This window comes from Saccostrea echinata, unplaced genomic scaffold, assembly GCF_033153115.1.
Source record: "Saccostrea echinata isolate AGI-Se365-2 ecotype Australia unplaced genomic scaffold, CSIRO_AGI_Sech_v1 ptg000029l, whole genome shotgun sequence".
Classification (NCBI taxonomy): domain Eukaryota; kingdom Metazoa; phylum Mollusca; class Bivalvia; order Ostreida; family Ostreidae; genus Saccostrea; species Saccostrea echinata.
Window position 1 is genome coordinate 35,995,727 of NW_026889778.1, and position 14,542 is coordinate 36,010,268.

The 14,542-nt window shown below is 31.5% G+C and overlaps 1 protein-coding gene across 1 annotated transcript; it reads right to left on the reverse strand.

The window, feature by feature from the left end:
• Positions 1-4,640: 4,640 nt before the first annotated feature.
• Positions 4,641-8,507, reverse strand: LOC133194778 (protein kish-B-like). The gene is made up of 3 exons (XM_061330688.1): positions 8,397-8,507; positions 8,076-8,207; positions 4,641-6,549 (listed from the first exon to the last, which is right to left on the reverse strand). Exons 1-3 carry the CDS (start codon positions 8,404-8,406, stop codon positions 6,467-6,469), a joined length of 225 nt encoding a protein of 74 aa, XP_061186672.1. The 5' UTR covers positions 8,407-8,507; the 3' UTR covers positions 4,641-6,466.
• Between the last annotated feature and the right edge of the window lie 6,035 nt (positions 8,508-14,542).

A 14,542-nucleotide genomic window follows, 5' to 3' on the forward strand; every position in this document is an offset into this window, starting at 1 on the left:
TGATAATTGTGTTTATGCTCCTCCTCTATTTTTTCTGTCAATAAATTGTTTTTAGGTGCTATATTTATCCAACTAAACATGTACATGGTAAAATTAGAAAATGAAATCACAAAATAAGCAATGTTAGCTCCTTTGAGCAGTTATAAGTGAAAACGCTATTCTATTTTCATTATCTTCAAGAAATTAAAACCCAGTGCCAAATTAAAAGTAATTCAAAAAAATTATATGTTTAATTATTTTAAGATATCATCAGTTCATTTGAGCAATTAAAGATATCTTCCAATTATTAAAGATATCTTCAGTTTTGAATCATTGTGTGAATTAACTCAATTGCTTTACTCCTCCATGTTAACTAATCCCACCTTTGATGTTTTTTGAGGTCCGAGTTTGCTTTGCTCCAAACTTGTATTGTTTCTTTTGACTTTTGAGCTTGATTACTGTTTGTTATCTCCATATTTCATCATAAATAAGAAATGAAACTAAATAAAATTGTGTGCAATAATTGAATTGCTGGTATTTCCAAATGAATTATTGATATTCAGGTAATGCGCGCATGAACTCTATGTGAGATCATTTTTTCAATTCAATAAATCTATAATTTAAAGAATGATCTTTTAACTGAATTGTTACTCTTTTTAAAAAATTGTGACAGGTATTTTTTTTTTTTATAAAAGATATTGTTAACTATAAATCAGAAAAAAAATCAAGAAATCAGAACTAAGAGTTTTTAGGCTACAATAGTATTTCCAACCCATTCTTTAGCTAAACGAATGAATTAATGCGTGTATTGATTAAATTCATGAAAGCAATAAATAAACCTGTGTGCGTCTCATCAATTCATAAAGAAATATGAAGATAAGGTACAATAACGTACAGTAATCAAGCTCAAAAGTCCATTGAAACAATACAAATTGGAGCAGAGCAAACACGGACCTATAAAACATCAGAAGTGGGATCAAGTGCCATGGAGGAGTAAGCATCCCCTATGTACCTGTCATGATAGCTAGATTGTATTTGCTGACAAAGTCATTGTATCGACCTTTACTTTGCAAAATGTTGACGTTCAATGAGACTTTTTATATTCTTGTTTTATCAATTGTTTGTTAATAGACTGCCTCATTTTAGAAATTGTCCATGCATCTGTAGAGAGTACTCTTGCGTATCGAATCAGCTGGGAGATATAAAAACCATGTTCAGGTGAAAATGGTATATTGACTATAGAAAAGCTGAAGTCATCACTTTTATCATAAAGTTTTGTTGTAAGGCTAACATTAACGTCTTTTTCTATAGTAAAATATCCACATATAAGGCAGATGTTTCAGATTCTGTATCCTTTATTTCAAGTTCAAGAGATATATCGAATCAACGTAGGAATGAATATTAATAAATTTCCTCGATATATCTGAATGTTGAATTGAAGGCCACAGCAAAGAGACGTCTTCTTTTTTTATGTAGAGGTTTTTGAATTAATTCTTTATATGAATAAAAATAGGTCTGCTAGTAACGGGACGCAATCTGTACCCATGGGAATTCCGACAGATCATTGCTAGAAGACTTGATCTCCAAAAACTACTTAGATATTGTCAATCAGATACTTAAGCATCTTTTTGATATCAACTTCGGAGTACTTGTATGTACAACCAGAATGTTTTTTAACAAAATAGTTTTGCAAATGAACAATGACAATGTAAGTAAATTAACGAGTTTCATTTTTATTGAAAAAGCAACTGACTATGTCAAAAAGCCTGGACTTTATCGTGGGGCAAGTGTTGTATAAATTATTGAAAAGTCGTACGTTTTAATGCTATCGAATTTAGGAATACTGCGATTTCAAATATTTTAAAAGGTCCTTGGAGTTTCTAAGTATCCACATCTGATTTAAATCACCTCTTGAATTTATTATTATACAGTACTCCCGAAGTTTTTCCTTCACTGCTGTTAGTATTCTAATGAGGAGTAAAGAAAGAGGCTTGATAGAACATTTTCTGGAACCCGTTTTGTATATTTGTAAGGATTTTTTATGTAGTTGAAGAGTCAAGTATAGGTATGGTACATGAGTAACTCAAATTAAATTTTATTGTTGGGAATATTAAAAATATTTAAAACTGACATATCAAGCATAAGATGAATTAAATCCAAGTTCCTCTAAAATACAATTAAAATAATGAGCCTTACAAACATAGACAATGGTGTTACTTGCTTTATCAGATAGGACCAGTACGTAGTGATCAAGTTATCTAGTATCTAAGTCTTTTTCACTTCTGAAAATTTGAAAACAGAAGGATTGATGATATTGCCCCTAAGCCCCTTAATACGAGGAGGACCTTTAATCACTCATTTTAAGAATTTGAGGAAACCCGGATCTTTTAATTGGCGACCGAATTTTAAAAATACTATGAACTCTGTGGTAGATTATGCCGGAGGATGGGTTAAATATAAAGAAGATGACATTGACAAATTGTCAGAATGGGTTAAAAGTATAAGTAAGTATAATGGACGTAAAAATCTTGTATAAAACGATTGGCAATATGAGAATCTTCTAGCTTTCTGTATTTAATAATTCAGAAGATTCTAGTGAATTATCGAGTTCAATATGTACTGGCCTTTGCTGACAAAGCAGATAACAACAGTATTTGTTTGTAAGGATCATTTTTTTTAACTGTATTTTAATTCTAGAGGAACTTGGATATAACAAGAGGTAATCCAATTTATACGTTTAGTTGTTTAGTTCCCATTCTAAGAAGGAAATTCTTCAAATTTATATATCGGTTTTAAATATCTTATATATTCCCAACAAACAAATCTGAATTTGAATTACCATACTTATGTATATTGGATTCCAAAACTTCATAAAAACCCTTATATAACGGGATCAAGCAAGTATATTCTAGCAAGCCTCTTTCCTTACGAAAATTTCAACGACAGTGAAGAAGAAACTTCAGCAGCACTGTGAAACAACACATTTGAGAAGTGTGTTACTCAAATGTTTATACTTAAAAAATTTGAAATCACAAAATTTTACCAAAATCAATAGCATCAAAACGTTTCACTTTTCAACACTTTTTACAGCCATTCCAATGATAAATTAAAGACCAAACTTTTTGAAATCATAAAAAAAAACTGCTTTCTCAATGAAATGGAACTCGTAAATTTGAATCCCTTGCCGTTGGTCATCTGCAAACTTTTTTTTAGCTATAAAACATTCTGATTCTTTACACAAGTACTTCGAGATTGATATGAAAGGACGCTGGAGTTTTTCATCAACAAAATCTAGGTAGGATTTGAAAACCAGGTCTTCCAATAATATGTTTGTATTCTCGTAGGTACTAATTGTTCCCTGTCATAAGCAGACTTTTTTGTATTCAAATGATGCAGAATTTATTCCAAAAACTTTACATGTTCCACATTTAAATATATCGACGACCTCTTTCCCCTTTAAATTAACATTTTCAGTTCATTCTTACGTTGATTCGATTTATCCATTGAACTTGAAATAAAAGACACCACAGAGTCTGACACATCTTTTTATATATTAGGATGTTTTAACAGAGAAAGACATTGATAATATCTAAACTTTATCAGATATGATGATTTCAACTTTATTTCACTAATTCTGTGGTCGACCCAATGACCTTGTTTGCAATTACTTGTAATCTTTCGTTAAGTCAAATGCTGTATGATGTCTTTCATACCTTTTTGTTTACCCAATTCCGATGAACACTAATTGTGCTCCTTTATTCATGTTTATCAGCCAACTTATTTTTATATTATTAGGAAGAAACTAGGTGTTTATGTCTCTTTCTTATTCGATACTAGAGCATTCTCTAAATTTGTTCAAATTTTAGACCGAAGCAATTTACTGAAAAATAAGTTGATGTTACAGGAATTTCAAAAGCCTAGTTGAAAGTCAACATTTCGTAAATTCTATGGTCGTTATAGTAACCCTGTTAGCAAATAAAACCTCTCACTGGGTCAAACTTGACTGATACATTTCATGCCAATTGTTATGTCTTTGTTTCGATACTAAATTTGACTAGGGATCATTCCGTCTACCTGATTAATACATAGGGCTCACGGCGGGTGTGCCTGATCGACAAGAGATACTGACTCCCAGGCACCTGATCTAACTTTTGGAATTTCCAGAGTTTGGTATTTTTCTCTGTTCAGAGATTTGCATTGTTTTTAGGTTTCTTGAGATCGATCACTGTTCATATGTGATAATGGTTTTAATGATTACTGATCATGAGTCCTCACCAAGTAATTTTTTGTCCTGCAAGTCGACCAATTCAAAGTGAACCTTTCCTATATACATGTATGCAAGCATGTTTTTCAGCTGCCTGTGTATAATCATACATGTACTTGATTACAATTTTACAGAAACTATAAAAAAAAAATAATGCCTCTATGTTTCCCTTCCATTACAGATTCTAAAAAAATGTATGACATATTTAGGAGTTTACCATCCTGGCAACTTTATCATGTTTTAGCCGCAGAACAGTAGTGTTATGGTTTTATATTCAAAATATAAAACAATAACAGCTAATCATGTTTACAATTTAAAAAAAAAAACAAGAAGTTAATATATTTGAAGTTTAATTTATTTATTACATTGTCAAAATCGTAATTCAAAGTGTTCCATTATTAATCAGTACTTGGACATAAATATGGAAAGATATCAATAACATAAAACAAAAAAAATGTATATTGAGTAAGCTGAACAAATTACAATGTATGCAAGATAAGAGTAGATTTCATTTCAAAAAAAAATTTTCATTATGTAGGTAACAAAGAAAATAATAAATACTAGTATATAATTTTCAGTATCTTTCCTATTAAACAAAGGGAAGGGAGATTTCTCTATCTACAATATATAGTGGTCTCCACTATACAGTGCTCTAATGGCTTTCCTTTTATGCCCCCCCCCCCCCCCCCACCTTGAAATGATGGTGTATCAAACATTTTCAATTGATATTCGACGAACACAAATGTATATACAGGTAATAGTACTTGATTTTAGAAAGCCAAGTAATGAAATTTAAATACATGTATACAAGTTGTTAAAGCACAAAAATTTAAGGAGTTAACACAATGAACATGGGAGCTAGGGGGGAGGGGAGGCCAAGAAAAATGCTCATTGTCAAACATGACCAGAAGTGGAAAATTAAACCATTCATAACAAAATTTTCTTTGAAATATTAATATTAATGTAAAAATTATACAGGATGCTATAATCCTCTTTGAAATAGAATATTTTCACAGAATTTAACATATTTGACCATTTCTACATACATTATAAGCCAAAGGCATTTCCACTGCTTCATTCCCTGTTCATGGTTGAACACAAAATTCTGAATGATTTCAATTAAAATATTTTACATTCAAAATCAATAAATAACAAGTACAGAGATTTTAAAATCAAAAAAATATATACGGTTCATAAGTTTTCTTGCTGTTGACAGCTGAGTGGTGATGTTTATCTAGTAACATTGGGTACATACTATCCACATTCACAAATACATATATCTGGTTGACAGTTAACTTTCTTCCATTCCAATTGATAAGCAATATTCTACTATTTACATTGCAATTCTGCTATGTACATAAATAGTGTGCGATATGTCCTGGTGCATATGAATACATGAATTATATACAATTGCAAAATTTGAAAGATACAGATGATTGAACAAAATGATTACTCTAAAGATCAGATTCTTTCCCTAAATTTTCTGCTTTTTTTTAGGGGGGGGGGGGGATGAATTATTATTAAAATAATTTATACAGTAAAAACTGTGTAGCCAAATGCCTAGTGTGCAATCCATTCCACTGTCAACTCTGTGTTTATTTTCAGTCCCATTTTCCATATTCTTTTACACTGTGTAATCTGATATCCTGTCTAATCTGGTACAAAATTTGTCTTGAACCAGTGCATGTCAAACATTTGATAGGTTTTACAGGTTTATAACTTTTATCAGTTTGCTTCCTGTAGCAACACTAGATTTCACTGAAAACGTTCTGTTGTTTCCATTGATCAGTCATTGAAATTTTATACTATAAGGTACTCTACTCTCTTAACAAGAGTTAAATGACTGTTCTCAAATATGAATTTTACTACATTAAAAAGAAAAATGAATTTGCACTCAATTTCATTAAGATATTTGAATCCTTATCAATTAAATTTATTCCTGAAGTGTATGCATTTGTTTTTGTTTGTTTCTGTCAAATATTGTATTTTGTTTTGTAATGTAACACAGTCATACTGAATGTACATACATGTATATAAATAACTACAAGGCAAATTACGACATAATTTTTACAAAACAAAGCAAAATATTGTTATCACAGCAAAAATACTGTGTACCAAATTCCTGGTTGTACCCTCATCTGTTACAATCATCATTGTTCTTCACACTATTTTTTTTTTAAATACGTATACATAAATCACATTTCTTCACTTGGTAAATTCTTATCACCTCAGAAACAGAATATAGAATGCCATTAATATGCAAGTCAAAGCCACTGGAACATGAAGTCTAGTACCAATCACAGATGCTGAAAGAGAATTAATTAGAAATTTAAATAAAAAAATCAACAATTCTTTTAAAAACGAAATAATCATTATGGTCAGAGCTTTCTAAAAACATTCAGGTCTACTAAATCCTCTTAGTTTGTTTCATCAATATGATTAAGCATCATACTAGGCTCAGAATAGCTGGTACGCATTTAAGTAATTGTGTGTGTGCAGCATCTGGTACAAAAATTCCCTCAAGTAAACTTAGAAAAAGAACTCTTTTTCAGATTAACAATGAAATGGGGTGAAACATAGACCAAAAATCAAAAGTCGAGAAGATTTTTTTCAGAAAGTACTGATTTTAAAATAATTTAGAAAAAAAAAAAACATTCTAAATATCACACTCAGACTAAATACTTCAATCTGCTGCTGTCTCATTATTTTTGTGAGAGAACAATGATGCAATCTACCACCCCTACTCCTTGTAAGGCAAGCTAGTTAGAATAATCTAACTGTGTCTTGGGACAGGCTGTCACCACAGTTAGAATGCCTCCCATACTCACAATGTAGCAGAAAATTGCAGAATTGCTCTGAACGATTTTGGAGAAAATAAAATGAAAAAATGAAGTTGCATTGAAAATAACTATCAAATTATTCACTTCATAACAAACCTTTTTGCAATAGTGGATACCTTTCACCAGAACTTAATCCAAATAATGGAAGAATTCAACACTTTTTCTCAACATTTTTTTTTTACTCACTTCAAATTTACATGCCATATTGACAGTCAGATTTCAGAACTCTCCAGGTTTTTCATAGTTAATGAACTGACTTAGAGCTCTCGCCCATGTTTGCTTTGCTACATTCCAATACATGGTATGCATTCTATTGTTAACCCAGGTCCGTAGGGTGTCGGGTGGTTACGTTCCGATTCTGTGTTTGACCCGCGTGGTTACGACCCAAGTGGTTTAGACCTACTCTTATATTTATCCCTACAGGTTAGTACCTGAGTACAAGTGTACACACTGCGGTTAACGTCAACATGCAGTCAATAGTAAAGAATTAGATGGTTTCTAACATTTTTATCTACCATCATGGAGCAAGGATGTTGATAAGTTTGATTTTGTTTTAAATTTGAACAGTTTTCCATAAAAAATAATCATATACTTCAAATGCACCATGATCAAATATGCACTGTCTAAACAATGAACGTTTCTCCAAATCCAAATTAAATAAGCAATAATTAAAACTATTTAAATGATTAAAATATAGGTGGTCGATAAAAAAAAAAAACCTTGTAGACGAAAAATAAAAATTAATGTATTTTAACTGTTGAAACTGTTCGTGTCAAAAACACGCGGGGCGAACAAGTAATCGGGATGTAACCACCCGAATTCGTCCATAGGACATTTATCATTTTAACGATAGAAAAATTTATCTAAAGGCTAGCAGGTTATTATTATTAAGGTGCACAGGGACTTATAACATTTATTTGTTTTATTTGAAGTTTTAAACTTTATTTGAAAGCATTATTGCTTTTAAACACCTTTAATCTTCCTTCATTTACCTTTATAAAACACTCCAAGAAAACCCTTTTTCTCTGATAAAAACCACTTCTTCAGTCGGGGAACTCTTCTCATATATGCACAGGTACAAATAACCAACATGCTGAACACAATGATTCCCTCAAATGAATATGCTAAAACAAATACCAAATTAGTGATTATATCATTAACATAAAATGACACGGACAAACACTGATCTATTTTCGCTTCCTTTTATTCCACACTTGAATCTTTATAAATTGCCTAATTTCTGAGTGATTTTTTTTCTATAATTAAATGACAACGATAACTGATGTTCAGATTTATTATATTTTTCAGCTTACCGTTTGTCATTTTGAGTTGTCAGAACCCTACAAATAAAGTGGTATGCAGATTCGGACACAATCAACAAACTCTACCGTGGCATTTTCTCAAAGCGGAAATAAAACTATTTCGCTAAAATTAGAACTGAGCGGTACAAATAAATATATTCCGGTTGAGAAATACAGAGACAAGAATTATCATATTGATTAGAAAGGGAGTTAGTACTGTGTCAGTTTAACTTTCTAAAAATAAATAGATAAATAAAAGAATAAATAAATGAATGAATGAATGAATAAATAAATAAATGAATAAATAAATAAATAAATAAATAAATAAATAAATAAATAAATAAATAAATAAATAAATAAATAAATAAATAAATAAATAAATAAAAATAATAAATAAATAAAAATAAACAGGCAAACAATCTTTTTATGAAATTAACTAAAGCTTGTCTAGTCAAAGCCATCTCTTCGAAGCTGTTGGAATGAGTGTTGCTGAAGAGAGACGGTTTGGAAAAAGCAACACATCTTTATGTAAAATGCATTCTGGATTCTTTTCAAAGTTATTCTGGAACCTTTTCCTAATTACACGAATTCATGCATTATACTTTATGCATTGTTTCACCGTACTTTGAGTCCAAAATTTGTTTTCTGATGTAATACTGAGGAAACATCATTGTTCGTGGGGGGGGGGGGGGGCAATGATCGTGAATTTCGTGGGTCACCCTCACCCACGAATTTACATCCCCACGAACGTTTACTTTGTAAGCATATTGATTCATTGAATCTACCGCATAAACGATTAACCCACGAAGTTACACCTCCCACGAACAAGTAAAATTTTGCGTGTCCACGAGTTAATGTTCATACATTGAGATTGAATGATTCACGTTACATATATGAACAAATCATATGGATTTCTCGTCATTTTAATTACAATGAATTATTTGAAAAGTAATCGGGTAAATCTCTGGAAGTATATATTCAATCTTTTCTTTTTTCTGACCAATGTACATGTATAAAGAGAAATTATCTTCAATTACTATAGTTCTTTCTAAAATTAAAAAATAAATAAATAAATAAATAAATAAATCTCTGTCCAGAATTTTCGTGCCGTGGTACTTCCCATTCATTCCCATGCCATTCATTGTCATTCAATTCATTACACGGGATTAATATTCACCACCATGAAAAGGATATATATAGGATCTCCCATGATTTGTAGTTGGATATGATTTTTATCCAACGAGTTGTGTGTTTTTTATCCCCGAGCCGTGGCGAGGGGATAAAAACACACAACGAGTTGGATAAAAGTCATATCCAACTACAAATCATGGGAGATTCTTTTTATCCCATGTTTAATACTTCACAACCAATGTTTTACACTGTTTTATATAGGACTCCACTTTATTTTACTTCATCGCGCTAACGCAAAAACCATTGTGACGTCACAACTGTGGATTATGAAAAAATTATCCAATGAGTCATATCCACGGGATAAAGGGGTAAACATGGGATAAACCTATTTATAATAGAGATAAATGCAATCATGTTTATATTCTGAGATATTCTTCATTTTTTTCCTTTTCTTTTTAAAGAAGTAATAGTACCCTCCCCCCCCCCCCAAACCCCCCAAAAAATGTGAAGCCAGAAAACAACTGCTTGAAAAAAACTTTTAACAAGGAGAAAAAAAATAATGCTAACTGTCCGAACGCAAAAAAAAAAAAGAAAAAAAAAAGATGTGTTTGTAAAACACTGATGCCCCCGTATGGCAACTTATAGAGAAGGTTAAACTTTAAACTTTCTCAAATGCAAACCAAATATATTGGTACCCAAAGTGAGTTCTTTTTTCCCGAGGAATATACCTGTGAAATATGAAAGCTCTAGCAGCAACCATTAAAAAGATATGGAAAAGGTTAAAAAAATTTCAAAGGTAAGTCAAACATCAAGGTCAAATGGTCAAAATTAATGGTGCGTGGCTAAGGAAAGGCCATCTCACAAGAAATACACATGTGAAATATGAAAGCGCTAGCACCAACCGTTCAAAAGATATGACCAAGAATAAAGTTTCTGAAATCTAGGTCAAACTCCTAGGTCAAGGTCAAAGGGTCAGAGTCGTTGGTAACCAAAAGAAGGACTTGTCACAAAAATTACGCATGTGAAGTATGAAAGCCCTTGCACCAAATGTTCAAAAGTTATGGCCAAGGTTAAAGTTTCTCAAAAGTAGGTCCAACTCTTAAGTCAAGGTCAAAAGGTCAAATATGATGGTACACAAAGAAAGGTTTTGTCACAAGAAATACACATGTGAAAAAATGAAAGCCATATCTTTAACCAATCAATAGTTATGGTCAATGTTAAAGTTTTTGTGGACAAACAGAAGCCTTTATAAAAGCAAACATGCAAAGTGTACTATTGTAAATTATGAAACTAAAACTAGAATTAAGTTTATAAACCGTTGATTATCTGATGTTAATGCTTTCATAAAAGAAAAAAAATTAAATCAAAAGATTGCCAGCAATAAAAAAAATTGTCACTCAAGCATTAAAAGCAAATAATATAGTGAAAAGAATCAAATAAAATAATATGATCACATGAATTTACTGTCTACTCCATATACCTGTATGTTTCAAACATTCATCAAATTCATCTGACATGCAATTCAGTGCAAAGCACCTTTTTTTTTTAACTTTCTATGTTAACAAATAAAAGTATTCCAAAAATGGATAGCACCATAAAAATTAATGGAAGAAATCTGGGGACAATTACTTATGATAAATTCACAGATAGACAGACGAACAACAAAACGACAAAACAAACAAACAAAATAAAAAACAAAAACAAAACAAAACCAAAAAAAATCTTAAAGTTATTTGGTATGTGTGACACTGCATGTGTGTGTGTGCATGGAGAGGTTTGGGTGAGGGTCCTATCTCTTTTCGACATAAAACAAGTGGGCAACGGACTGTTAAGTGAAAATATCCACATTGAATTAACAATGAACAGAGTTTCCTTTGGAAAAAATGGGGATCCAGCACCCCTCCCCCTCCCGATACTTCATCTCTGCAGAAATGGCTTTGTTCTTTATTGTGATTTTTCATATTTATCTGAGAATACATCTATAGTGGTTGGTACATCATTTTTTTTAATAAATATTTTTTAAACTTCGGGAGCGATCCCCTCTGATCCATTTTTGCAAACACTTCAGAGAATTTTGTAAATTGATCGTTGTCCTGCAAAATAGATCGATCATATGCATGCGTGCATGACAATTCTGGTATTTTAAATTTTCATTTAAAAGTTTTGCTTGCACACACTAAACGATTATAAAATCTGTGTCGACAAAGTAAACAGAACAGAAACAGCAGAAAACGTAAGTGACCGCGCTTGTCTTTTTGAATTTCATGTTTCAGTGCCTTATACAATTATTATATAAAAGGAATATATCATATAATCTAAATCTGAACGAAAGAAAAAATATATAAGTAAAGTTATTTATATAGATTTATTTCGATCGCATTTTACCAAAAAAAAAGTCTTACAAGTATAAATTCAGTATCATTCTTAGCAAATCTAATTGTGACAGAACTGTTTTATTTTAACCAACACCACACGATATAAAACTACTTAGTTCAATTTAGACTTAACTTATATTGCTATTTCATTTTTTTTACTTTCTTCCCAAGTTGTTTGTGTGTGTGGGGAGGGGGGGGGGGTTCAAAAAATATAACAAGGAAGGAATTTATTTAAAGAAATAATACTTACTATAATAAATTCACGGTGTGTATTGGATATACAATGTAAATTTTATATATTTTAAATAGGATGTAATGTCCAAGGTCTGAAATGATCATTCAAAACGTTTAAAGGCGTCTATATGTTGACCTTGAAATCTCATTCCTGTGTACATGCATGATGCAATCATATAGGTCACACACACACACACACACACACACCCTCCCTCACACACACACACACACACACACACACACACACACACACACATATATATATATATATATATATATATATATATATATATATATATATATATATATATATATATATATATATATATATATATATATATATATATATATATATATATATATATACCCTATACTTCTAACAGAATATACATATAGACCAAGCAAACGTTGTTTAAATAGATTACAAGATTACAATTATATAATGTGCACTTCTGATCAGATGATAAAATTGATATATAAAGTTACATAGGCGTCGGAAGCAAAATGAAAGTGGGGGGGGGGGCTAAACCAACAAAAACACTTTTGGGGGGCTATGCTCCCATTTTCAATGCCTATATTATGTCTATCTTTGCAAAAAATGGGGGGGGGGGGGACTTAGCCCCCCCCCCCCGGTTCCGACGCCTATGGGTTTAATTTTCTAATAATATACTAGTATTACATGTTCTTGTACTGCTGACTAGAATTTGTTTACTCTGTAATATTTTACTTTGTTCTCATGTACCATAAGTTTAAAGTGGTTTTGAAAGAATTTATGAATGAACTTTATTTAAACAAACCTCATGAGAAAGGCACTTAAAAAGAAATTAAAACAAAAATTTTCAAAGTGTGATATAGGTCAAAGCTATAGCAAATTTTTTGCCTCCCTTGAAATTCGTGATATTTTTGTAAACGTTTCCATGCATGTGAAATATCATTTGAGGCCCGGCCGGTATATGATTGGGACAAAAACACGTGTATATTATTGGCAGACGACTATCAAATATTTATTATAACTAATTTGCGATGATAATATCTACATGTACATCATATACATGTATATATGGAAATAGTTTTATTTAAATAAAATTTAAGAGCCATTCTCTTTAAGCACTTTAAATGGCATGAGGTATGATCATGAATTTTCTTGAAAGTTCAAACATATACATTAGCCCTCATCCTTCAAGGTTAAATTAATAATTATTTGGTTGCTATGGATTCATGTGTCCATATGGCAAGGGGTCTTAAAGTTGAAAAATGAGTTTTGTTTTTCTTCTTCTTGTATTTAAATTGAATTTTATTGCTAAAACCACTAAAAAGTGTGGGGAATTATCCAAAAAGGCATGTTTCTCATGAAACAAAATGTTGTGATGATATCTACTATAATGGATTTTCTCTCATCAGAGCCAGCAATTTTTTTTTCATTTTTTTCTTTTTTTCTTTTTTTTTTTTTTTTTAATTTTATATCTTAACCTTATTTCACTTTTGTATGTTTACTAAAGAATTCTGTCAATTTGGCACCAAATTTAAATGTTAAAATGATTTTAGACTGTAATACATTCAAATAATTCTTTGTTTTTTTGTCCCTACAGCTTTCCAAATACAGAGAATTTACACTTATCCGCCCTTAATTAGGTATGCATGAGAGGTGCATGGGGCTAATTAACATTGTAAGAATGGCTCTAAAAATAGACTAGATAAATAACAATGACATGTTTAAAAATATACGTGATCACTTTTTCCCATCTCTCTCTTTATCCTGTATGGCACAAGTACACTATTTACCAAGGTTTCAAAACGAAATTAACAATATGAGCACGTAATATTTAAATCGATGCCTGACAATTCAACGTGTTCGAGAACAGTGTCCTATTTAGCACAAAACATGCTATCTTACAAGTCACGTGACGGAATTTAGTATTCACAGAGTTACCTGAGGTAAGAAATCACGTGGTGAATTATAATATTCAATATGCCATTGCCCTTGGTTACAACAGAGAGAGCAAATGTAAGAAGAAGCAGATTTTTTTTCTCTTTTAAACCATGAGCGCATGTTTGTCTATATTAATCTCCTTTTGACACAACATTATTAATGCAAATATACAACTACTGTTAAACGAAGAACAATAGACAAACATGTGCTTACTATGTATAAAATCAGTGAAAAAGTGGGCGTCCTCGTTATCGTACGGCGTGCGCCCCCCCCCCCCCGTTTGATTTTTTTAAAAAAATTTGTTGTATTATCCTAAAATCAAGGGAAAACACCTCTTATTTGTTAGAATTCGTCAGCACCAGGGCTTTACCCAGGACCCTCTAGGGGCTTCAATGCAGCCCCCATACCCCCCTGCCTTCTACTGCCCCCCCCCCCCCCCCCCGTTATGAAATTACTGGATCCGCCACAGGAGATTCAAGAAATTGTGA

What these genes read in the sequence shown, in the direction of transcription:
- LOC133194778 (XM_061330688.1), bottom strand. An exon ending in TCTTGGAGTGTTTTATAAAG is followed by an intron (nt 6,550 to 8,075) that starts GTAAATGAAGGA and finishes ATTCTCTTTCAG; the next exon opens with CATCTGTGATTGGTACTAGA.